The sequence below is a fragment of the Lissotriton vulgaris genome, chromosome 7 (genome assembly GCF_964263255.1).
Source record: "Lissotriton vulgaris chromosome 7, aLisVul1.2, whole genome shotgun sequence".
Lineage (NCBI taxonomy): Eukaryota > Metazoa > Chordata > Amphibia > Caudata > Salamandridae > Lissotriton > Lissotriton vulgaris.
In genome coordinates, this window is record NC_141695.1 from 1,502,376,031 (window position 1) to 1,502,403,780 (window position 27,750).

The window sequence follows — 27,750 nt, forward strand, 5'->3', positions numbered from 1 at the left end:
GATTAAAAAGTGGCAAAAGCATGAAAGCTTTAATTTAAAGGATACATCCTGGAAAACCCTGAATAAATTGAATTTCACGGTTCTTAGAGGCGCCAATTGGAGACGTATGCTTTTCTTCAGCAAGTGGCTTTTGTATTACACGCCTGCAGTCATGTCAAAAATGTATAGCAATACGTCGCCTACTTGCTTTAGATGCACTTAACCGGATGTGGCTAACTGGTCGCATATCATTGCCTCTTGCCCTAAAATTAAGGTATTCTGGGAAAATATGTTTTCTATACTGTATCAATATTTACATTTTACGATTGTTAGTTATAATAATTTAATTATACTTGGGGTTGAACCAGAGCTTAATTTGGACGATTCCTTAGTGAAGCTCTTGTATATTATTGTTGCAATTGCCAGATCTTTGATTCTTAAATACTGGAAAACAGAAATAATTCCAACGGTAGATGAGTGCTTTCAAAAAATTAAGAGAGTTAGGAGCAGCGAATATTTGTATGCAAAAAGGATGGGAGCATTGCGTAAATTTACTAAAATCTGGAAAGATTATTTTGACTGAGATATTGGTCGGAGTTAGATATTTGGAATATAAGGTTTATGTTGAAATTTAATTCTCTATGTTTTATGTACTTATTTGGGGGATTCAAGTACATCGTTGTTGATCATGTTCAGACTCAGTTGTAGGATTGTGAATTTTTGGGATATTTTGCAAACTTTATGTTGTTGAATCATTGCCAAGAACTCAATAAAAACATTTTTTTTTAAATGTTCAGGAATAGCCTTAAAAACTCAAGTTATCCAATTCGCCTCTGCATCATGGACAAACATCTGTAAAGCACTAAAATAGTTCAGGTGATCCTACACAAGGAAGCCATTAAAACCCACATCCTCCTCACTTACAGAACCCTGGCATTTCCTGGAATTTTGGCAGAATGATTTAGACCTTTCTGACTAAGTGACTTCCTCCTGAACAATGCAGGCACAACTTAGACTTTAATCTGTGATCATTCTCAGACAGAAGACGCCTGGCAGTACCAATCTGCATAGGGTTTTTCTTGAATGGCAGATGCATAAGAGAAGCTGACCTCTACCTTGCAGGGGCAAATGATTCAGGATAAATGGAGTGGTTCTGAGAATCACCTGTCTCACTGTTCATTTTGAGCTCCAGAAAGTGAGGTTCAATGAGAATCATCATCTAGCTCAGAAAAGAATGCTGACTGACCGGAAACTCATACTTAATTTATTCCTGAAGACCCTGGCTAAAGGTATTATGACTTCTTTTAAATCCAGGTAGTCTTAGTTGGACAAAAATGAGACACATAGAAAAGAACATCAGTACTTCCTTGCTGGATGTCTGTCTGGTCTCTCAACCATCTTCATAAAAATATCTCAAAAAGGTTGTTTAATCATCCAACAATGCGTTTGCCTCTGCACCAATGAAGCAGACCAAACTCGAGCCGACGCCTAGTAGATTTCATTGCAGAGGACAATCCACCTTGCAGGGTCCTCTTTTGATCCACCTTCCCTTTCTTATATCCAGAACAATCCACAAAGAGCTGATCATCCACATAATGGACTTTCTTGTAGTCAATATAAAATCTCTAAACTCTTTGGGTCTAGACAATTGAGCCTTTCCTTGTATTTCAAAATGGAGAGAGAGATTAAAAAAACACTGGCAGAGGGACTGACTGGTCAACCTAAAAATACGTCACTATTTTGGGCAAGGTGGTTTTGGGAGTCCTTAGCACTTATTTATCAAGGAAGTTGGTGGTGTAGGGAGGTTTCACCAAGAGCACTTGCAGTTCACTCATGTGACGCGCTAAGAAAGGGAACATAAAGAGTAGCATTTTAAGCATCAGGAGTCATAATGATCAGCTGTGCATCCACACAAAGGGCTTGTAAATAAGAAATGTCAATGTAGCATTATGAATGGCTTTGGAGGGTCCATGTGATTCAGATCTTTGACAAAATGCATCAGGTCATTTAAGGAGACAGAATATTGATCAGGCAAACACTAAAAGGTATAAAGGGTAGAGATTAACACTTAAATGTGCCCACTGCAAAGCCTTTCTGGATAAAGGATACAACAAACAGTAACACATCAGTAAGTCTGAGCTATGGAGGATCAAATTGATAGACCCTACACCCGGTTACAAATTTCTCCCAGCGTTTGGCATAGATTTTTTTGTTGACAGGCTTCGATTGCAAGGATGACATGGATCCCTTCAGGTTGCAGTTAGAAAGAGTTCAGATGTCATTACCCAATCTCTTCGCTTTCAGGTGTAGTTTATGGAGTCTCAAGTGAATGACCCTCCCTTGTAGCTGAGACAGGAGGTCCTCGAAAAGGGTAGCCAGGATGAAGAGCAAATGCTCAGGCTCCTGACCCCGTCTGCGTCAATTAAGGTGACTTGGGCCGGATTTTGCTCAGAATTCGAGGCAAAAGACATAACACATACAAGAGTCATGCACCATTTCGCAAGCAGAATGAGTCTCCTAGTGTTTTTCCTAGAGGAAACACCAGTGCATGAGCAGCGGCTCTTAAGGGCATGCCCCACTGATCGAAGATGTCCAAGGTTCCACGACCCTGCTCCCCTTCTTGTTACACTATCACATGGCAGTTGAGTTCACCATGAGGACCTGTTCCATAATCCAGCGGAAATGCTCTTATGGACAGATAGAACTGTAAAGCTCCGGAAGACTGATGTGGATCTGGCTCTCCACCAGGCAAAAGAGGCCCCTTGTCTTCACACCCTCTAAGAGACCACCCACCCGCAGCCAAGCAGTGACAGATCAGTCACAGATCAGTCACAATCATGCAGTCTGGGTAGAGAAAAGAGAGCAGCCTGCTGTAGGCCAGATGATGCTTGTCTACCACCACAGATGATTCAGAGTGGTCGTCTGTGAAATCTGGATGGAATTGGGGAGGCAGCCTGCTGCTAAACACACTGAAATCTCAGGTTCCAATAAAAGGCTGGCAAATGCTACCTGGTGTTTGAGACGTGGAGGATGTATGAGACCAGAAGGCTAAGAAGCCTCAAAACTATGTTACTTGGGGTAATTGGAGTCGCCAAGTTCTGAGGTTGCAGTCACCATCAGGTAGCCTATAAGGTTTAGGGGTCCAAATAGCGCACTATGAGCTAGCCAGGAACTAGGTCAACATTTTCTGATGGTATGAGCGAACACAGTCCCCCATGTTTTGATGCTTATGTTGCCCAAAAGCACAGTCTTACTGAATTAGTAGGAACGTACGAAAGCAGGGAGCTAGTCTTTAACCACTTGGCTGCTAAGGTACAATTTATCCTCTGCTTTACTTTCCATTGAAATCAATGGAAAGTCCATGACGAGTTACCCTTGTCATTAGCGGCGAAGAGGTTAACATCCAATTACTGAAGTACAGAAATACATGTATTCCTACCCTCAGAACTTGGGATGTGACTACTGCCATCACTTTCATTAACACCTGAGAGGCAGAGGTGAAGATGAAACAGAGCACTTGAAAATGGAAGTGCTCCAACCACACCTTGAACCACAGGTACTGTGTGGGGGACTGCAGTATAGGTATATGAAAATACATATCCACCTAGTTGGCGGACACCATCCAGTCTTCTGGTCCACACACGGATGGAATGAGGCATACGTCAACATTTTGAATGCCCTCTGAATGGCATTCAACGGTCACAAGTCTAGAATTGATGTGAGGTCTATGCTATTCGGCAAGAGGAAGTGGCGGGATTAGCACCCCGCTCCTCTCTTTGAATCCTGATGCCACTAAAAGACACCTTTAGCAAGCAAAATATTGACTTCTTGGATCAATATAGTGGAGGGGTCTCCTTAAAGATGTTCCAATATGGGAGGAATGTGGGACAGGGAGAACAAAAAAGGCAGGGGTTAGCCTCATCGCAAAATTTACATAACCCACAGGTTTGATGTAATGGACCTCCAACGGGGAGAAAATGTCGTATTTTGTCCCCTATCCTCTGGTTGTGAGTGCGTGATGGCAAACCAAAGTGGCTTGGCACACCTACAACTGGGAGTAGGAGTTTAAAGACTACCATCCATGCTGGTACGAATAACCTCAGCTGCACCCTCTGTCCTAATGACCGGGTCTTGCTGCTTGTATATAGGTTGGGAGGGCCGATATTGTCGGTAGGCTAGGTTTCTCAAAAAGCCTCTGTATTTCCATTACTGTTGGTGGCACTGCTTGACTAAGGGTATAATTGCAAAGATTGTGCCCTGGTTAGATTATCTTTAAATCATTTAAATGACAAATCAACTTTTCCACCAAACAATCTGAACCCATCAAATGGCATGTCATAGGGATGCATGGTCATTTTCTGAGAATTATGTGGACGGCATCCAGGTACACCCTCTAAGCAGGACACTGGTGCCAATAATCCTGTCAGTACAATCAGGGGTATCCAGGCCAGCAAACAATACATATCTTGCAGCACTCTGTCCATCCTGTATCGTTTGAGCCACAGAGACCCTAAATCTTCAAATGACACCCGTCAAGATCTCACTGGCCATGTATGATTGTTACCTGCTCAGAAGGCACATCACATTCAAGAATTGTAGGCCCAAGCCAGCCGAAGAGAATTAGGTCTTGACAAAGACATCAAAACTTTGCAACTCTCTATCTGGGGGATTGGTTGGAATTACATTTGGGTTCGCTTTACTAGTGAACACCTTAACCACCAGGCTTCCAGGCATAGGATGCTTTGTCAGAAAATCAGGGTCACCCGGGGCAGTCCATGTTGTCTGGCCAAGGATTGACTTACCGACCCAGAGCACTGAGTCCAGGTGGCCCTTAGGGTGTCTTATAAGTGCCTTGTTGATAAGCAAAAGTGACTCAGATGAAGTTGGGCCTGCTTAAAGAACTTCAGTGAACAAATTAGCCTTAGTTTCCATAGAAGGCACATGTAAGACCAGTCCTTCAGCTGCTCTTCACACTACCATTGCAAAATAGGCACTTTCTTCCATTGGTGGTTCAGGTGGTGAGTTTAGCACTGTCTTTGGGGATGTACTTAGCCCATGGGTGCTGTTTAATTCCCGATACAATCCCTCATCTGTATATTGAAGAGGGAGCAGTGTGACTCCTCATCATCGGAAACATTTGGTTTACCATAAACTGCATCAACATTGGATCCAAAAAAAGGACCCTAGCAATTGATAGTGCTGCCAAAGAGGCAGAGGATTTTGATCTGGTTGCGTTTTTGTAATCTCCTAGCACAACACAGGCCTGGTGAGTCAGTTCCAGTACAGAGATCAGCAAACTGGGCCTGGGACTAGCGACAGCGGAGCTGGCAATGGTACCGACACAGAACTGGTGAGGACATGATTGTCTGTCTAGAAGTTTGGACCAGTGTCAAGTGCCTGGGAACAGTTTCTATAGCGCCATTCAGTACTGGGAGAGGGGTCATCAGCCTGTGACTCTCAAAGTCATACCAGAGTGATGTGGAAGCTTCAGGAAAAAATCTGCAACATGGTTTCTTTGAAGGCAGCGGTTTACTGCAGTGGACAATGGCCCGAGGAATTTGGGGTGCACCATTACCAACTACAGAACTGGGTCAGAGTCAGAAGAAATTAGGGGCATATGTTTAGATCAATGCCATTGCAACTTCACCTCAGATTTCGAGCGGCAGGATGGGATGAGTCCCGCTTGACTTCCTTGCGCTAATGAGGAGTTCAAAAAGAGAGATTGACCAAAAATTAAGCAGCCACACTAAAACGGATGAAACATTGAAGAACATGGAAAGGCTGTCGGAAAGTGACTATGGACCCCTTTCCCCTCCGCAATGGCGTCTGTGGGGCACCTGTGGTGCACCTCTAAATATCCCTGCACCATGTGGCAGGCACTGCATGGTGCCTGCTCACAGTGCAGGAATGTTTTAAAAGTGCTTATTTTCTAATCAGGCTGGTGCTGCAATTCGCAGCACAAGTCTCAATAGAAAATATACACTTTTCGAGCTTCATGAAAGCGGTTGCGTCATAATTGTGGAAGCGTGACCACGACTTCTTGTCAGGCAGGACATTTCCACTACGATTTCAGACGTACGCTCGTCTGACCAGCATCGTAATTAGGGCCAATGTGCTTTCTGTGGTTAATCCAATAAGCATAGTTTTTCTATTGTCAAGAATCAAATGTAGATGGACAAAGAATGGCGAATCATTAGCCCATGATACGTGCCACACGAAATAGCACAGAAGCTAAGCCAGAAATAACAAATGCAAAATAAATTTAATTTGAATGTCTAGAACTAAATTGCGGTATTTTGCAAAAAGGTATTTATCTACATGCTTTTTTTTAACAATAAAAAATAGCTTACTTGTATTTTTAAAAACTTGCCTTCATTCATAACCCATTTTCTAAGTTGGTAAACACAAGTCATTTTTAACTCTTGTTTTTAAAACTAAAGTGAAAATGGAAAACGTAACTATGAAGTCCTGTTATTGCGAAACCCAGAAAGCGAAGAGAGCATGGTGAAAGTCGAAAAGGTGAGTTCACCACAAAGGTATGTTCTGCTTACCTCCATCTCCTGCTGTGCCACCTCACAAGCTGCCCCAAGACCGACAGCCAAAGGAGTGGGAACTGTACCAGATCTTAGCCCTCGTTCCTGACCACCACCACTCTGCAATGCCTCCAAACGCACTCTTGGTCGTCGGCGAACATAAATGGCACCAACTCCTAAAAACATAGAGAACATTTATTTAGTTTGACTTCAAGGAACAATTAGGCCCGGAATGTTAAAATGACAATGGCTGTGATGAGCTTGTTTCCACATATCTCAAAACAGTTTCCTAACTTATTAAAACTAATCACATTTATATCCATATTTAAAATACAAAAATATTTAAAGGAATTTACACGCTGATAAGAGCATTGAGCTACTACACTGATTTACCTAGGATTGGTTAATGGCAGAGCCTTTCTAGTCTTGTAGCACAAGCATCAGCTGCTTTTTGGTAGGCAACCTCAAAAATGTCTGACTTTATGTGAACTCTATAGACAGGTAGCACGAACTGAAGAACAAAATGCAATTATAGTTATCTATATACCTAAACATTCCTGATTTTACAATTCAAGACCAACTTGGAACTATTCCTTGAGAAAAGCAGTATCGTTAAACAAACTTAAACGTTCCTACTGTGGAAGGTGGATATAGCAACATATGCCAAAGTAGACAGATTACTACTAGGAGCAAAGGCTAAGTGACCCATGTTCTGCTATCTTGCTGCCATCGCACAAACAATTTAGCACATGAATTCAGCTTGAGAGGTCGAGATAACCAGATAAGAGTGGCAACATCTGACAATTGTTTTTGTGATTTTATACACCTTTAGAGTCCAGTCACCTGCTGTGAAGGGACTTATGAAGGTGGAGTATGAATAATAGTTTCAAATTGGTGAGGCTATAGACAATGATATGTATTTACACGTTTTTGCAGTGCTGGTGAGGGACATTGGTGTTTTGAAAATATTGAGAACTGTTATGATGCATACTGTGTGTTGATATGTGTTTTCTATAGCCTTACTGCATGCGGACCTGACTAGAAGCTGGTACCACTGACAATCTCCATACCAGTAAAAAAATGGTATTCATTTATTATTACTGTTTTTTTGCACAACTAGAGCAGAGTGACAGAGAATGATAATGAGGAATGCCAAGATCCTTTTGGTCTATGGAGGCAGAAACATGTTGACCAGATTCTAGTAGGGAAATATCCAGAACTCTATTTTCACTTAACTTATTTTAACCTATCCACTGGGGTATCAATAAAGATTATTATCGCCCACCAGGAGATAGTTTTAACTATGTTTTGTTTTGTACTCTGCCCCTCACTCATAGCCCTCGATTGGATGACATAAAAACGCCTCACGCTGCTCTATTACGGGGGAGATGTAGCCCACACTGGGTACCTTGCGGTCCCAGTGTGAAGAGTGGACCCAATGATGAAGCATGTCACCCTAGGGTGAGTGAGGGTTCTCGTCTTAACCCGTTCAGCGCGGCGCAAATTCCTGCGCTGTGCTGAACGTTCCATTGGGGCTATGGAACCATGACGGAATGGTTCCGTCATGAGCACAGGCCAACCGACGCTCATGGCGGAACCGTTCCGTCATGAGCATGGAAGGGGTTAACACATGAGTGCTTCTTCCCCTCCCTCCAGCTTTGGTTGCGTTTTTCACAATACATCATCCGAGTAACTTTTTGTGAGATATATCACACAAAAACCCACTGAAGTCAAAGGAGTAGACTTGTATAGTAGTAGGACATCAAGCACATGGAAATACACATTGGCCATACTTTTATTTCATTAAGTTTATGGCTTAGTCAACCTCTATCTAGGTTGATATTGTTCTAAATCATTTCCTCTCTGTATTTCCAAAGATTTTGATTTACTTACAAAAGATGCCCTGAGAAAAGAAGTAAGCCTGGATCTGGAGCAACTGTCTTGGACCACAGAGGAGAAATGAGCATTTAACAAGAAAAACTGGAGCTTATATATTAAAAGAAAAAAGTACTACATGAAAATGAAATGCAATTAATAATTAATAATGGGACTGTACCTCAGAGTCAAGAATAACCTGTGCGTACACTACACATCAATACAGACAGTATTAGTATATTATGTCAGGCGTAGGTTAGTGAAAGTTGCACATAGATACTCTGCTAGAAAATTAAAATGTTTATGTTTTTCCTAAAGGTCCAAAGAGAGAGAAATTAGTCAAATGTAAATGAATTGCTTTAGAAGGTATGGATGTAATGCATAAATCTGCTAAATAAGCTCTCTAGAAAATAAGAGAACTAAATGCTCAAATTATACAAGTAACATTTCTAATACCAGGTAATGACAACAATGGTAGTAGAGATTATAGTAAAGAAAATATTAAATTACAGAAATGACTTAAATTGCTTTTGGTGCAGTTAGAACACAATACATGTGAACAGCAACAATTTATAAGGGATAACATACCCTCTGCTGTACAGTGTAAGGATACTGCAAGTCTCCTCAGAGTTTCCACAACCAAATAGAGGAATGAGGCTGAAGGCAGAGATCTTTAGGAAGGTTAAGAAACTCTGAGGTGACTTGCAATATTCTTATCAAATACACGAGGGGGACTTTATCCAATATAATAGTCACACAATCACCTTTTACACAGTGCACTTAAAATCATATGAAAGAGCGAGCAGGTCTGCAAACATGAAGAATAAAAACAAAAGCTCTAGAGCAAAATTAAATACACCGAAAACCTATTGGTTATTTGCTGCAAACAGATATTAGAAACAGTTCAATAGTCAATTTTCTTTTTATTAAAAAAGAAAAGGGACATTAGCTCGGAATGTGTAGAAACATGCGGATAGATTCTTGCTTTTCATTATCTCTGTGCAAAAAATATATATGTTCTCTCTGGTTGTCCTTGTTAGCTAAAGAATTGAGTCGAAGAAAGAAAAGCAATGTTCCTTTTTATTGCTTTAAACAGCTGCCGTTGATTAAGAGAATCTGGCAGCACGGCCCAAGAAGGGTCTTGCTGAGGTTGGGCCACAGCCGAAAAAATGACCCTGAGTTTTCGTGACATTGCCAAAAACCCCATCCGGGAACACTTTTATTTGCGACTTCTGAATGAAGCTAAATTTTAAACAAACTCATGCCTCCCTCAGACCTGAGAGCAGTGCTATTGGTGAGATATGACATCAGTCACTTGTCATGTACACCCTCTGGGTGGCCTGGGTTGTTCTTATACATGAAATAACATTGTTGTGTATTGGATTAGAAGCAAGAGAAGTTTTTATACAATGCATTGATAATAATAATACTCTTTATTGATTGGTTTAAAAAACCATTTACAATTTAAAACATGACAAAATTGAATAATAAAAATTACTGTGATAAGAGTTTTAAAACAATGGATTTCTTGTAGTCTCTGATTTGTATATTAACTCGGCCGCCCTGCTATGGTGAGGAGGGTTTGGATGGGATTGTGGCTTCAAGTAGTTTTGATGCTTTATGGACGAATTTCGAAAGCCCAATGTTTAGCTTGGTGTTGTCAGGGTTGAGAGCGGCCATTATTGCTTGGCGGCAAGATCAAACTCCCAACATAATACATTGACCTCGCAGCAGTGACCGTCTGGCTATGAGCAGTGCAGGCCATGCACAGACGATATGTTCCATTGTTTCAGAATGGTAGCCACACAACCTGCATTCCATGCTACTACCCGGCCGGCGCCATTCCGGGAGGTTCTTCAGAAAGGGCCATTCTCCCATCCTCAAGGCTAAAAACTTGTGTTTCCAATAAAGTACGTATGTGCTTGACAGGTAGGGTGGCTGAACACCCACTTTAAAATTGGCGATTACAGCCCAGGCGTGTCTCCTCTTTGAAAGTATCGCCCTGTCCGAGTGAAAGGACCACAATCTAATGGTTTTTTTTTTATGGCGAACTTCAACACCGGGTGAGAGGGATTTATATCCCAGAGGTCTTTTGCACCTAGTAACTGTAAGCTGTGATCCAGGAGTTACCGATGTTCGTGGGTGGTCTGATTTTTTTGTATTTCCTGCCAGAGTCAGGCCTCCAAGGAACCCTCCTGGGCGTGTCGCATTCTATGACACAGTTTAACAAATGCACCTGCCTCCACTCCATGGTGATCTTGGAGTCCCAATTTGAGTCTCACTTGAGCTGGCGAGGCAGATTTTGGCAACCGAAAGGCTCTTTTAAAGATTTTTGTTGTTAACTTATTTATTAATATACTGGTTGTGCCCTTGGTGATCTCATGTCCATACGTCAGGGAGTTGATTACTTTGGCTTTCATTACTTTCAGCATGGGTGTTAGGCTGGGACCTAGTAGCTGTTTTGCCAATTTTTCAGCGGCTACCTCTAACGACAGAGCTTTAGTTTTTAATGCTTCTTTGTGCTTGATAAAAGAACCTCTTGTATCCAGAAAGATGCCCAGGTATTTATAACTGGGGGTTGAATCTAGCTTTGTTTTGTTGAAGTACCACCTTTCTGTTGACCTTTTTTGCTTCCCAAACGAGATAGTTTTGGTTTTTGACAAGTTAAGCTCTAGATGGTTTCTTGTAGTGTAAGGTAGCAATTCATCCAGTAGCCTCTGGAGACCCACTTTTGTGTGACTTAACAACACCAGATAATCGGCGTAAAGCAAATTGGTGATGCGGGTCCCATCAAGTTGAGGAGGGTGACAGTTTACACTGTCGAGAATTGGAGAAAGGTCGGATATAATAAACAAATTAAAAAAGAGTGGGGACAATACACTCCCTTGTTTGACGCCAGTTTTGGTTCGGATCTCCCTGGAGACGTGGCAGCCTTCACCCAGCTTGATTCTTATCCACGTTTCTGTGTGGAGTTGAATTATTGCTTTAAGAAGAGGCTGGGGTATGCCCCACGATTTTAGTTTCTGCCATAACAGACCCCATGGCACACGATCGAAGGCCGCTTTTCAGTCTACAAAGCAGCAGTGCAGCTGGATATGTTGGGCTGTTGTTTTATCCATCAAGACGGTTAGCGTTAACAAATTGGTTGTAGTACAGGTGTTGGCCACAAAGCCTGTCTGGTTAAAAGGAAGGTGCGCTGTTTTTTCGGCCCAAGCCTGTAGCTCCTCCAATAGAATATTTGCATAGTACTTAGCCTCCACGTTGAGAAGTGCAACCATTCGGTAGTTTTTTGGCTTGTTTCTCTTTCCATCTTTGTAGCTTGGGTGAATGACTGCACCTCGCCAAGATTCTGGTACCGTGTTATTTAGACTGCAGTTGAAAAACAAAGGGGTCAGGTATTCTGACCATAGGCTGAAATCGGATTTGAACATGGCTTGAGGGAGGCCGTTCGGGCCTAGGGCTCCTTCGGCTCTGGCTTTCCTTATGAAGCTTGAGATCTTGTTTTTTAAAGCCTCCGGCGACACCGTAGGGTCTGGTGAGGTATTGTTCCTTTTCATTCAACGTTTTCGTTGTTATCTCCGAAGTGAAGAGATAAAAACTTACTCCAGATTGCTTCGCTAATGTTTGCACTGCTGTACCCACTTGCACTTTATTTGCTCCTATTTACCAGAGACCAGAATTGCTTCGGGTTAGGATTTTTACTTTCATGGATAAGCTTCAGCCAGAATTGATCCGAGGCCGCTAGTTTTTCCTTTTGTGTGGCGATTCTAAAAGCTGCTTGGGCTTGCTTGTTGTTATTAAAGTAGATTTTATTGCTGGAGATCTTTCTTAATTGACAGAGTGCTCGGTTCCTCTCGGTTCTTAATTTCCTTGTGGCTTTTGAGATGTGAAATTGAGAAATTTGGTTTCTCAGGCCCCTCCTAATAGGAAGTTCGTTGAGAAGGAGATTTGTAAGAGAGGTCCAGTCACTAACGACATGAGTACTTCGCTCTAGAAATTGATGTGATAGGGCTCTCCTTTTTTCAGTCAGGGATTGGGCAGTGGAATCTGACCACTTTATCCGCTTTAGGTCCTCTCTATGGCTGCCTGAGATGATGTGGGCCAGTTTTTGATGGTGTGGAGTGGCGGTGGATAGTGTTATTATTTGTGCCCGATGATCACTACCTCCTTGCGGAGCAGTTTGATAGCTCCTGATCCAGGGCAGTATTTCTCTACTCCCTAGAGTAAAGTCCAAAAACGAGAGGGATCTGCCATCTGACCGGGTCCATGCGGGCGGGATGTAGGTGTGGGAGCACCCATTCAATAAGGTATATCCTAAGCTGATGAATTGCATTACCAAATATTCACCCAATGTTGAAGATTTGCTCCCAAGAGGAATTGACTGGGATACAAAATGTGGAGGGATTCTTGGGGGGTCCGGACCTGTGTCGTTGGCAAGATTGCTGTGGAGATTAGTATTGAAGTCATCTGAAATTATACTTGGTGTACTGCCATACTTGCTAATTAGGTCGCAAATGGAGTTAATCAGGCTGTCCATTTTGGATTTTTTCTTGGTAGTGCAGGGGGAGATATAGGCGTTAAGGATGTGCAGCCGAGGGTCTGTAAGCGAACTTCCCAGAATTATTCCGGAGAGCCAATCCTACTCAAATTTAATCTATTTGATGAATTTTGATAATTTTGTTGATACATAGATCGAGAGACCGCCACTTGGTCTGCCGAACTTGGACTGCCTGGTGGCAGGTGTCATAAACTCCAGGAAGCCCACTATTGGGATACTGTCTCCTGCCCATGTCTCCCGTAAAAGGAGGATGTTATATTCTTTTAAAAAGTCCAGGATGGCGGGAGATTGTTTTTCCAGGCCAAATCCGTTGATATTCCAGGAGCATATCGTCAGACTGTGGTTAATGGTGGTTCAATCCGTCTGGTTTCTGGATAGAACCCCCGGCAGCCATAACCAATCTGCTCCACCAAGGTTTCGCTGGTCGGTTGCGGGCTCTGGGATTGCAGTTGGCGAGCTGCCTCTTGTGGACCTCAGTACTGAATAGGGGGCTAAGGAGGAGCTAGAAGTACATGCCTGGTTCTTTTTCAGTATTGAGGGGTAACGAGGGGCACTTGGTATTATTGTTGTTATGCTCCAGGTTTTAAATTGGTCGGTTTTCGTCAAGACCAAATTCCGGGTTGCCAGTGTTACCAGTGTTACTTGCGTAGCTTCACCCGTATTAGATCTGGTAGATGGAATAAATTCAATAGCGATTATGTCTCTCGATTGTAGGTAGTTTAGGTCTGGTAGTGATTTGAAAAGTTATAGTATATTCCCTCGGTTGAGGATGTCGTGAGAGCCCCTCGAAGTAAATTCTGGGATGAACAGCAGATTGGTATTTTGGGGTCTGCTTGGGGACTCACAGGGCTCGTTGGCTATTACTGGCTGTTTTTGCTTTGGTTTTTCTTCAGAGGGCTTTCTTGATGATGTAGATATAGTGAATGCTAGAAGGGGCAATTCCTTATGGTTGGTATTTGAGAATTGACTTTTATTTGTGGGTGCCAACTTGCGACAGCTTACTGAGTTTGTATGATTCTTACGACCAGGTTCTATAGCTATACTCTGTGTACGTGATTTGTTGTCTTGACGGTAAGAAGAACAGGAGGGAAACTAGTTTCCTGAGCTGGCGTTTGAAGAGTTACAGGACTCTTTTGCTCTGTTTCCAATGCTGGGTGCATGTATGGTGGTTGTTTAGAACCAGGTTTTTCTTGTATTGATGGCTGGAGGGGATGTCCCAGAACTTGAGGTAGCCCTGACTGCTGACTGGTCCGGCTTGAAGATTCTGTCTGTGGGGGCAACTGGTTCGATAATAGTTGCGGGCTTGTCAGTTCTCCTTTTGAAAGTAATGCCGATAGGCCATTTCCTGGAGGTGCTGCGTCGCTCCTAGGGGGGTTACTCATATTAGAAGTTGTTGTGCCAATTTTTTGTTTATTCAGGCTTTTTCGTTGTCTTTCCTTTTCCCTTTTCGGCAACCGGTGTAAATTAAGTTTTTAGATGGTTCGGTGGAGAATAGTTTAACGACTTCTGTCTCTGTGGGGTTCGGGAAAGTTGAACTGGTATGTACTTTCGGGTGGGGTGGATCCTGTGCCTGGCTTAGAGCCTGGATTGAGGGGTCTGGGGCATCGGACTCTGAGGGTTTCTTTATTTCCGTTAGGACGGCTGAAAGGAATTGAGGCAGAGATGATAGGGAGTAGATTATAGGGGAGCAGCAGCACACTGATTGCACCAGTTGAGTTTGGGCTTGGGCTTTTTTGATAAGAGCGTTGAGCGCCTCCAATTTTAGGTCGATCCTGGCAGTGTACATCGCGAGTGTGTTTAGCAGGTGCACCTGCATATCCACCTGCATATCCATCTTGTCTGAATATGTTAGTGCAGCTGACTCTGTTTGAAAGGTTTGTAATAATTGGGACCATAGGTTATTAAGGTTGGCTGAAGGAAAACGGTCCTGCCCTTCAGGTTCTTTGGGTTCAGTATTAAAGAACGATAGAACCAGAGAATTGTTAATTATGTTATTATTTGACCCTTCTCGGATAACCGTTTGGTCGGCTTCTTCCCCTTGATTCACCTTGACCAGAAAATGATCAGATTCTGGTTGGACTGGGATACCTGTTTGTCCTCAGTGCTTGTACTTTTCTTCCGTGCTATAGCTGGGACTGTGGTCCTAAAGTAGTCCCTTAGTGATGCCTTGATTTTTGTTGGTTTAGATTGTTCTTTAGAGCCAGGTGTTTGTTCATCGGCGGTTGGATGTGCATGTACAGGCCCTGGATCAGAAGCTGTCCTTAGGTTTGCTGATGTTTGGTGAGGCAGGGATGCCATTGAGGGCTCTACCAGAAGATCGCAGAGGTCCCATTTCTTGGAGAGTTTTTGATGGAGCTTTCCTTACTCGTCCTGACCTCATCCCCGGAACCTTTCTGTTTTTTTTATTTGTTTATTTATTTATTTATTTTGTGTTTAAGGGGCTGCAGGGCTTCCCGATCGATCCTAGAGATTCCTGTCGGTTGGTTTGGGTAATGGTACGGGTTGGATGATTGAAGAAGTCAGGTGAATGGGATTAATTAGGTCAGTGGTTCCCAAACTGTGAGCCGGTGTGCCGTAATGAGATGCCAGGGGCGCCACGTACACAATGTGGGAAATTGCTACCAACAGCCCTCAGCCGTCCGTCATTAGGCAGGCACGTCTTGGACATTATAGGGAGATAAAAATGTAAGATAAAGGAGAGAAAGGGAAAATAGAAGAAGATAGGGAGGGAGAATTTGGAGATATGGAAAAAGAAGGAAAAAGGTGAATGGCAAGGAAAGGGGCAAGAAGAAGGACTGGAGCCTGTCCTATGAACACGTAGAAAGGGAAGAGGTGAGAAAGTCTCTGAAAGGGGGTGGGCACTTGAGAGGCTGGTGTAAAAGGGGTGGGGGTGCCTGGGAACTGGAGGCAAGCTCTTGGCTTGGTTCAGCTTCCTCTTTTGATTCTTTCCAGGTCCGCTCACTCATTCTGGCACCTGCACTCTCCATTGAGCCATAAATATCAGAGGGCAGGAAGCCGTGAAGAGGGGGTAGTGAGACGAGGGATAGGGCTATATAGGGGAGAAGTACAGGGTAACAGAGGGAGGGTGGGGTGCAAAAAAAGGGATAGACAGGCCCTTAGACAGAGAAAGGTATAGCGGAGAGCCAAGAGAGGGATTCAGAAGTCATTTATGGGTTGCCAGGGGTCGCAGCTGTTCTTGCGACCCCTGGCCCCAAAGAAAAGTAACACTTGAAAAACAATTATTTATTGTTGCAAGTGGAGCAGACATCAGCAACAAGCACTGACAAAGCCAATAGCTCTTGTTTATGAGAGTTATTTGCTTTGTCAACGTTTTGTAGCCGTGCTGTACAGCAGTGGGGATATTTTGCAAAGTGGCTAAAGTTAATATCAACAAGCATTGGCATAGCGGCTGAGTGAGGTAAAGTTTAAGTAGTAAGTAGCCAGCCTAACGCTCAGTATTCTAGTTAGCGCAGCAAGGTCTGAGTGTGATTGGTAAAGGAACTGCCCACACAGGATGGCCTGCGATATTTCCACGTCTGGGTGATGTAAAATAACTCCGGAGTACGCTATGTTTTTGGGATTATCCTCTGGCTCTGAACGTGATTTATTCCGAACCATGTTATTCTGGGTGTAGGAAGAAGACTTTCATTTGGATTGGTCTGATCAGGACCTATTAACCTTTACATGGGGCCTGTCACTGCACATTACCATTAAAGTAGCAGCGGCTTGAAACACAACTAAAGTTGACGCCACAAATGCCAGGGTCAGCACCAGACTCGCAAGCTCTACAGCACACTTACAAACACGCTCTCACTCATGCTCCTTTTAAACTCATTCACTCACACTCTTTCTCACTTCCATACTCACACTGATTCACTTTCACTGACTTGCCCTCATTCTCAGTCTCACTTGTTCTAAGTCACAATAGCAGTCACTCACTACTGTCTCACGCTGACTTTCAAACACACACTCATCTTCATGCACACAACGTTTGACAGATTATTTTTGCACTTCCATGTAGCTGCCTGCCCTGGTTCACTCCAGCTCCTCTCTTGCTAGCGGTGAATGAGTTCTGAAGCCAGGCATATAGCTTTCTCCACATAGGCCGGCGTGAAGCCTTTGTGCAGGTACTGAGACGCATAGTCCTGCACCTGCATGCGTCACTCTGGGTCGGTGAAGCCACTCATAAGGAGCCCTCCTTTTTAGTGTAAAACTAATGCTGGTGATACTGATTTCGACAGACCAAACTCAATGTTCCATTTTCTCAGAGCGGGTCTCAGTACCAAAAGCAACTGAAAGCAGCAGCTGGCATAAATAAGGGTTTTGGACAAGTCACTCTGTTTTGAAAAAAAACAATGGATTGGGATGCAGCCAAAGTGATTGCCAGTGGATGAGATTAATAATTCAAGCATTCCAACCATCACTGCGTCCCAATTACTTTAAGGAAGACAACAGGAAGTACTCCCGAGGTTGGGCTTACATCCCCCCACCCACCCACCCACCGGTAAAAAAATGGTGGGGAGCCACGGCCAACTGCCGATTAGGTCAAGGGAGCCACAGGTCAAAAAAGTTTTTTGAACCACTGAATTAGGCGATTTCTTAATCGATCGGTTGGCTTAATTTGGGCCCTTGATTTTTTGCTGTAGTTTGTGTTGTAATCAGATGTTCTTGATTATTTGCTTGTTTTTACAGATTTGTTTTTTCCTCCGGCGAAGTTATTGGTTGCTGAGTTGTTGGTTTGATAGGATTTTATTTTTTGTTATGTATTAAGAGCCTGCCTGTTTGCCAATGCCAGATGACCCTTAGATGATCCTTGGATGGTTCTTTGGTGTCCGGTTTTCTAGGGTCCCGAACGGTCGGGGTGACTAATATTTCCTGTTTTTTCCTAGTTTTTCCTTGACCTTTCCTTGCACTTGCCTTTTATTGTTTTTAGGTCTCGCCTATTAATCCCGCAAGGGATAATAGACGAGAGTATAGTGGGCAAACCAAGGTCTGAAACTATCGCGGATTTCGGACAGTTCGTATGGTGCACTCGAACGGAAAACGCGTCCACATCAAAGCCATCAGCCTCCCTCCCACAGGCATCTGTTGCTTCCCCAGCGTGCGCAGTACACGCTCGGCCTCACTTCTCCTCCCCCCTAATTACATCCCGCTTTCACTTTCACGGCCGCGAGGCCGTGAGCTTCACTTCAAAGGGGCCGCCAATGCTTGTTCCCCTTGCATTATTCTCATCAAGCCCTTTGCTGTGCCACACTCTGAAGCCTAAAGATGGTGCGCGGTCTCTGCTCAGCCTCCTCTGGCATCTGGTTAGAGCAAGCTCTCCGCCGCAGTTCTCCTGCTAGTTCACCTGCTGCCTCCAAGTGTGCATCTCCACACCCTGGTCTGCTTCGCCGACCAACCTTCCATCCCCGTTCTTTTCACAGCATCCCTCTGCTTTTTAACTTTCGTGTCCACTGAAGTATTCTGCTGCCTCTCTCTAACCCATTACTTAGGATCTAGGTGTGATTGGCTTAGTCTACCGTGCACGGATATTTTCTTTTCTTCCATGTATCTGCACGAAGCTGGAATTTCACTAGCGAGCAGTTTTTTTATTTTTTACACCATCTCTAGTTCTGAAGTGCGCATGTGTGCTTGCGTCCAGCCAGCAGCGCTTCAGGACATGCATGCTCTGTCCCTGCTTGTGTTGTGGTGATCTGACAAAGTGCAAGGAGATACGGCTGTTGGAATGCCAACAGCCCCTTCGGCATAATTCTGCTTTAAAGCATTTACTTGCTTAATCATCTGCTTTGCCACTAGAACATACAGCGTTAGTGGTGAACTTTCTGTTATTCGAGCGCAATTAAATCTCGCGCTGTGGTTCTCGCCAAACAGCGTGACTAATGGGAATAATCTGACAGCGTCTCCAAAAGGCTGTTAACTCACACTTGGCAGCCTCCGGACATGACACCGGACCATGCCTTCTCAGCATCATGAGCTGGCCACCCTCCAAGGAGAGCGGACACAAGGATGGGATGAACTGGCCAATACATTCCTCATTGAACCTCAAAATATAGAAATGTTCGCTTTTTTACTGCCAGGAGCCCATTAAAATACGACACGAAATGTAAGGGCTGCTCTTGTTTCGTAAATACACAGTGAAATTACAGCTTGTTTTTCTTGTGCATTCTTATTTGTGTTACAGTGCCCTAGAAACAGGCACTCTCATCCAACACTGCCACTTACGTGTCGGACGGCTCCAGCAGAGTGGGTGGCCCCTACTGTGAAACGCACGCGCGGTTTAATTTTTTTTGTTATCTTCAAAACTTTAGCTGTTAATTGTGATCCTATTTGTAAGCCGCTGTTTCACTTGCAATATGAACATTTCCACCGAAACCTCAATGCTGCCCTTTTCAGACATATATTAATCCAAATGGTTGATGTTACCCATGTTAGTGCTGATAGCTTTGAGAACAGCCTAATACATATGTGATGATTCTGACACAGGTAATCAAGCCGTCACTTCATCTAGCAGGCAGTGCGTAGGGTTGTCCCGGCCGTTTTCTATAGCCACCATCGGAATTTTAACGTCTTGGAAGGTACAAAAAAAAAAATTCCCCTAAAGCCGGTATTTTCTCCATTGCACGTACATACAGCAAACAGGACCAGAAAGCATATTTAAATGGGTTTTACAGAGGTGCTAACGGTCCGGGGCTAATGAAGGAAACGAAGGCTGTAAAGTGATGCTATTAATAAATATATACGATTTTGTTTAAAGTCTCGTTCATTTTCAGACTCCTAATCCGACAAGAAGTGGCCGTTATGTTTCTCTTGGGAAGGTGGCAACCCTGGCAGTGTGGTATGTTTGAGGTGCAGGGGAGAGGTCTGAGTTTTCTGCAGTTAACAATGGAACTCATTTAACCCCTTCAATGCGGATGACAAAGCCAGCTCGTCATGGGCGTTACCTGCGCTGCCCGCATGACGAGCTGGCTTTGTCACGAAAGCCACGATTTTCAAATTTCAGCGCGCAGCGGGAAAACCCGCTAGCGCGCATGCAATTAAAAGGCTTCAAATGGTGTGGCCTAGAATGGCTTCAAAAGGAGTGGCCTTCAGGTGAAGTACAGATTTCTACAGGCAGGCGCCATAGCCCACTGAGCTACCTTGCCATGAAGCACCACATTGTCCTGCCCCACTGGCTGGCCCGGGATCAAAACAGGCCTGGTGTGAAGGGGGCGTGGCACACATCCTGGGCCCTCAGCTGAAGTGCCAGATCCCCCGCATCCTCTACCTCGGGCGGGAGGCGCTAGCTGTCTGTGCAGGGTGGCAGCCGGAGAGAATACTTTTTTTCTTTAAAATACACGGGACTTGGACTGCCCCACCTTCCTCCTAACAACGAGACTTCCAATGCCGGATTGAGGTGGTATGGCTTTGCCCCTGCTTGCATTCTAAACTCTGCTCTCAGCCTCACAGATTGTCCGTGTTGACTTTGCTCCAGCCCCCCACCCCTCCCCGCCCCTGTTAGCTGTGTTGCCGACCTGCAAGTCCTTCCTCCTCTCCCTTTCCTGTGCACGTAGTATTTTGTTTGAAATATTTTTTAATAAATGTAACTTTTTTATTGGAAAACACAGGTCTCTCGCCACCCCACCTTCCGCCAGCCTGTTTCATTTATTAATAGATAACAGTTTAAACCAGAGCTGAGTCACTGCTCTAATAAGCACACCGCATAGTCATAAACTGCCAAGATTACATCAGTGTTGGGAGTAGTAAAATCATCCACGTTTGCTGCTCTATTCCAATGTAACCTGCGCACTCTGAAGGGGTGCTCCTAAGGCGTAAGAGAGACACTTGTGCAACCTATGCAGAGCACACTGCTGGATACCCCTATGGCCACAGTCCAGGAGAAAGCAGAGGTTCTAAGTTTATGCCCCTGGCATTGCTTTCCATGCTTATTTACTGCAGCTAAAGTGCGTGCTAAATTAAAAATAGAGAGTGTTGCTGATCCTCGCTTGTTTTTAATAGGTCTCCCTTTTGAGCACAGATTTCAGGGCAGCAATACTTTGGTATTCCAGCCTACAAACACCAGCAATAGCCTAGTTTATTTAAATTATCACTGCACTTAAAAAACATAACTGAAAAATATTGCCATTTACAATGTCAATAGCTCCACTCAGCACCATCACAGCACCACTCAGCACCACCACAGCCCCACTCAGCACCACCACAGCACCACTCAGCACCACCACAGCACCACCACAGCATCACTCAGCGCCACCACAGCATCACTCAGCGCCACCACAGCATCACTCAGCGCCACCACAGCATCACTCAGCGCCACCACAGCATCACTCAGCGCCACCACAGCCTCACTCAGCGCCACCACAGCCTCACTCAGCGCCACCACAGCCTCACTCAGCGCCACCACAGCATCACTCAGCGCTACCACAGCATCACTCAGCGCCACCACAGCATCCCTCAGCGCCACCACAGCATCCCTCAGCGCCACCACAACATCCCTCAGCGCCACCACAGCATCCCTCAGCGCCACCACATCACTCAGTGCCACAACAACATCACTCTGCGCCATCACAACATCAACCTGTGCAACCATTCAACAACAACTGGTTCAAATATGTTCTCTCAATGTTTCAAGCTTTTTTACAAATGTCACAAAAAGATGTTAATATTTCACTTCTGTTCTTGGATTTTCGTCACAATAAAATACACTGAACATAATCTTCATAAAAGTTATTTACAAAAGTTTAAGCTATTGCCATTATAAATTACAATCACTTTTATTTAAGTATTAATTATTGAAAAAAATTAAAAGCCATTGTTATTTGTAATATCAATACACCTAAGTCACGTAAATACAAAACATGTTGCATTACAAATGCTATAGGTGTCACATTTGCGAAAGTTATAACTATTGGCATTGTAAATGACAATACTATTAATTTAGCTATTTTCAAAACCAACACACAAATAAAAAAATGGTAATTTACAAGACCAATAGCTCAAACATTCATAATGTGAGACCTATTACATTGCATTGCAAATGCTTGTTGTCCTGCCAGCCCCTCCTGTGTATTGGTGAGGTGTTAAAACTGGTGCTGATGGAGCTGAATTTTTTGATTTGCAAGAGATGGTATTTTTTTCTCCAATCTTTTTTGAAGTGATTTATGAAAGGTGGTAGACGGTGGTAGAAGAGCTGAAGTGTGCCAGGGGGGCTAGCTAGACACTCTGGCAGAGTTGCCGTCAATGCTTATTCTGGGCGGACCGCCTCTGCGGGAACTCACACTGGACTGCCGACAGCCGGACTCGCTCCCCCAAATTTCACTGGCTCCCACTTACTATTTCGTGATTGCTGTTTCCCCACTGGATGTCTTGGATCTGCCGCTACTCTGTATGTCCGCACGTCTGCAGCCTATGCAGTCTCTGATGTCTCTGAGATCCAGAGGTTCCGCAGTGTCTTGCCTCCTCTGCCGGATCTCGACTTCCGGGACACAACTGCAGCACCTCGGCCCCCCACACTTGACCCTCATCTTGCCCCTCCTCGCCCCACCTGCCCTCCTCTGCTGCTGCCCTGCTCACAGCCTTGCAGTGGCTGCTACTGGGGGCATGGGGTGAGAGACTGGGGTGGTGAATGAAGGGCAGAAGGCTGGGGTCGAGAAGAGATGGTGATGGACTGCAACTTTGTCCCTCCCAGGCCACAAGCCAAATGCCACAGGAGGGGCTCAGGAGTCACAAGGGGAACACTTTTCATGTACTCTATATATATTTATTACTTTCTTCTAATTCAGCATATCCAATACACTACCCTTTTTCTCACCCTATGACTCTCTCAATATATCTTCTACCTTACCTTGGATTCATCTCAAACCTCTTTCAACTACTCTTTCCAATACACTACCCTATTCTCAACCCATACCTCTATCAATATATCCGCTACATCCACTCTCTCATTCATCCCATACCCCATACCACTACTATGATCCCAAAAACAAACCTTTCTAGACTCTACCATACTCTACCCCTTCTTGCATCATCTGACACCTCTCTTACTATACCAATCCCTCAAAACAAGCCTTTCTAAACGCTTCCCTCTCCACTCCACATCCCTTTATACTGCTCGCAAGCTTCCTCCTACTGCTATGCCCTCCAAAACAAAAGTCTAAATTCTTCACTCTTCTATCCCTCCACTATCCTTTTCAATCAAAATAACAGACTTACATAGCCACTACTCAAATTACTTTCATATTTCACTATACTAATTCAACACTAATCCTTTATGGGTACCAGAGTTGCGTGCTACTCGCCAAATAAAGCGCTTCAACACCTCATCAGTGGTAGCAAGCACTATATGAATGCAAACTTTTTTTCCTGTTTTATATCCCTCCGCTACCCTGCTCCATCCAAATAACGGAATAAGTTATGTTATTAACATTTATATCGCGCACGGCTCCTTCAAGAGTGTCCCGGCGCGGAAGCCACTTGCGAACGCTACAGAGCTGAAAGCAACTGTAAATTAGATGAACAGCAGGGTTTTTAGCCGCTTCCTAAACAGCCTGGGGTCTTGTATATTATGCAGTTCATATGGAATGAATTCCAAGCTTCTACTGCCTTAAAAGATAAGGAACTGCCCCTCATTCGTGTAAGGCGAAAGCAGGGTATTACTGCAAGACGCTGTGAGGCTGAAAGCAATTGTCTTTGTGGTGTGTAAAAGCTAAAACATCTCCTAAGATATAGCGGACCGAATTCATGAAGGGCTGCATGGGCCAGAGTAAGGGCTTTAAAATTGACACGCTGGGCCACAGGGAGCCAATGCAAATCATACAAATGTTGTTTTATGCTTGACCTTTCCGGGATGTTAAGTAAAGCTCTGGCTGCAGCATTTTGTATTACTTTAACTGGTACCCTGGCAAGCCAATGTACAGTGCGTTAGCATAGTCAATGCGTGTGAGAATCAGGGCGCGGGTAACCATTTACTTGGCTGACCTGGGTAGAAAGGGGAAGAACTTCCTAAGGGATTTTAGTGTGCCGAAGCACTGTCCAGCTAGTTTCTTTATCTACGTGGAAAACCGAAGATTTTCATTAAACCAGACTCCCAGGTTCTTAACTGGTTGTCCCGCAGAGTTCGGTAGAGGATAATCTGCCGGCCAAAGTACATATCCACCACATTGATTACCTCCATATTTCACTATACTAATTCAACACTAATCCTTTATGGGTTCCGGAGTAGCATGCTACTCGCCAAACAAAGTGCTTCAACACCCCATCAGGGGTAACAAGTGCTATGTAAATGCAAATCTTTTTCCCTCTTCTATCCCTCCCCTACCCTTCTCAATCCAAATAACTGACTAACACATCCACTACTCAAATTACTTTCATATTTCACTATACGAATTCAACACTAATCCTTTATGGGTTCCGGTGTAGCGCGCAACTCTCTAAAAAAGCGCTTGATGCCTTGTCAGGGGTAGTAAGCACCATATAAATGCAATTACAATGGATGTATGACGTTACAACGCGAAATATTACAACGCACTCTGGTACAACGCATTTTTTACAACGCAGGATCCATTACATCGCATGGCTTTACAACGCATGACATTACATAGCAGATGCTATTACAACGCATGCCATTACAATGTAAGTATAGGTAAGTATATTACTTTAAAAAAAAATGTAATTAATTTAAATTTAATTAATTAAATAAATAAAATTATTTTTAAATAATTATTTTGTACATATATTACTTTAATTTTATTTAAAAAGGAACTATTAATAACAAATAACTATTTTTAATAAATAATAAAATGATTAAAATTAATTTTTAAAATGAAATTAAAAGATTTATTTTAAAACTAAACCCTAAAAATACCTCTGTACCCCAAAACCCAAACCCAGCCCTGAAACCTAAAAATACCCCTGTACACCAAAACCCAAACCCAGCCCTGAAACCTAAAAATACCCCTGTACCCCAAAACCCAAACCTAAAACCTAAAAATACCCCTGTACCCCAAAACCCAAACCCAGCCCTGAAACCTAAAAATACCCCTGTACCCCAAAACCCAAACCCAGCCCTGAAACCTAAAAATACCCCTGTACCCCAAAACCCAAACCCAGCCCTGAAACCTAAAAATACCCAAACACCCCAAAACATATACCTCAGTACCCCAAAACATATACTCCTATACTCGTACTTATTTTATAAAATTACTTAAATTAACCCTTCACCCTTCACCCTTCAACCCTTCAGGCATCTGTAAAGCCCTTTGTGTGCATCCTGTTACTCTGCGGGAAGACCGTGCACCCCTGCACGTAAGGATATCTGTAGCGCCTCGCCGGACCCGCTTTGCGGGTCCCGCAGCGCTTTGCATTGCTGACTGTGGGAGCGGCTTGTGGAAGTTCTGAGGAGCGCGGGGCAGGAGAGTGTGCTAGCGGGGCTGCGAGCATTGAGGCAGGGACTCCAGCGTCCAGGAGTCCCTGCGCGCCCAACCAGTCACACCTGGGCTGCTCTCCCCGCTGGCCACGCCCCCGCCAACGGAGCTAAAAGCGGAGACAACACCCGACTTCCTGGGACCCTTCAGGCATCTGTAAAGCCCTTTGTGTGCATCCTGTTACTCTGCGGGAAGACCGTGCACCCCTGCACGTAAGGATATCTGTAGCGCCTCGCCGGACCCGCTTCGTGGGTCCCGCAGCGCTGTGCATTGCTGACTGTGGGAGCGGCTTGTGGAAGTTCTGAGGAGCGCGGGGCAGGCGAGTGTGCTAGCGGGGCTGCGAGCATTGAGGCAGGGACTCCAGCGTCCAGGAGTCCCTGCGCGCCAAACCAGTCACACCTGGGCTGCTCTCCCCGCTGGCCACACCCCCCTGTCCGCCAACCAATCAGCAAGCTGTAACTGAGCTCAAATCTGACCACTATCCCCGCTCCGCGGGAGCGAGCGGGAGCGTGCCGGGAGAAGCCCGGGACAAGGGCGGGACCGTCTGTGGCCGTCAGGGGCCAAAGGAGGCCGGGCTGGGCCATATCCCTTACCTTTTACTTCCAACTACCATTCTGACTAAGGTGATGCCCTCGCCGACACCACGCGAAACTCCATCAAGGGAGGGGGGCAGCAACACAGGGACGCTGGACAATTACTTTAAATCTGCCAAGGGAGATGCGGGCAAAGAAAACTCTCTGGAGAGACGCAGGGCGGGGCGGCGGCGCTCCATTGAATTCATGAAGAGCAGACCCTTGACTGAGATCATCCCGTATCCTATTCCCCAAGAGGAAGGTACGCCCCCCAATAGCTTAAATCCCCCGACTCTTGAGGATTTCCCCCTCTTACTTCGGGAAAATCCTAGCTACCCTGGGTTGGTGCCCGGAAAGTCTATAGACACAACTCCTCCCATGACATGTGTCACCCCCGTTAATTTGGTTACCCAAACTCCCCCTTTGCATGTAACTAAGAAAAGTAAGCCAAAACAAAGTGTTGTTGTGGAGTTGCATAGGCCTCCACCTAGCAAACGCAGTAGGAAGTCAATGGGGGGGCGGGGGAAAACCAAACTATCCCATCTAGATTTTGGCAAAAAACATATAAACGCACTCCAATCTGGGAAGGATAATGAGATTGTGACTATCGCTCTTCCCTCTAAGGCTCCAAGTTCCAACATAGCTGATACCAACAACGACCTAGTGGCCAATACATCTAATACAATTCCCCCTCTCACATCTATAGGGAGTATAGAATTCCTATTTCGTTCCCTTCTGCAGCCCATTAGCGATAGCCTCAAAAAAGTTGAGATTAGGCTCACTCTACTAGAGACATCTCTTACTACCTTGAACACCTTAGTTAGTAAGCAATCCAAAAATGTGGGACCTCACCTCCCCGCAGGAAACCCTCCTAAAATAGGAGCCCCACAGGGTGCCAACAAAGTCCCCCCGCAGAGTGTGCCTACTGCCCCCCCTCCTGCAGCCACTAATGGCTATTTCAGTCCAGGCACCGAGCAGTAATTCAACCAATAGGCCTTCACAACCAATAGACCCTGTCCCTCAAAGTTCCCAGATAGGGATTAATGATGGCCACCAGGAAGCCGGCAGCGCCCCTTTACTCTCCCCGGGCCGGCCAGCCCAAAGACCACGGAGACCAGATCTGCCTCCAGAAGCTAATAGTCTAACGGTGGTCCTAGCAGGTGCCCCCCATCTAAGATCAGGGGAAAATGAAGACTACCAATCCCTAAAGAAAAAGGTCATTAAATGGCTAAATTGGAACCGACCCCTACCATCGCATTTTAATAATGAGATTATTATGGTTAGAAGGGTCCCTTGGTTAGGGAAGACCAGAAAAACAATAATAGGGGATTGTATTTTGGTAACTTTTAAAGATCCGGGCACTGTTCTGCACATCTGTGAAGGAATAAATAGATCACTGGATTCCACTATTCAGACCCTTCCAGTATCCTTCTTTTTCCCCCCTATTCGCATGCATTATGCTCCACCGCATGATGAATGGATAAGGGTGGAACGTAGACGCAGACACAAGGATTATGTACAACGCCCAAATCTTCAATTGCCGGACACACCCTATTTTCATTTCAACCGTTTCAATTGCTTGAATGGCTTGGATGGGGTTGATTGACTTTCCGCTCACAAGCCAGTGACCCGGGATTGCGGCTCCTGCAGACTTTGAGCCATCTACCCAGATTGTTGGTAAAACCCTTGGTCCACTGAATGATCCAGTGTTTCTGGATAATGGCATCAGCAGACTTTCGGATCTATCTGCCCACAATGTTGACAATGCCTCTGGAATACTGAATAAGTCAATACTTGTGGAGAACGGCTCCTGTAGA

General features: G+C 44.6%; 1 protein-coding gene across 1 annotated transcript in view; it reads right to left on the reverse strand.

Annotated features, from left to right (window-relative positions):
* The window catches only part of NFS1 (NFS1 cysteine desulfurase), a 588,248-nt gene that overhangs the window by 160,359 nt on the left and 400,139 nt on the right, over window positions 1-27,750 (reverse strand). The window contains exon 8 of the mRNA XM_086932345.1: window positions 6,531-6,688. Coding sequence (XP_086788471.1) covers window positions 6,531-6,688 — 158 coding nt within the window. The remainder of the gene's footprint in view (window positions 1-6,530; window positions 6,689-27,750) is intronic.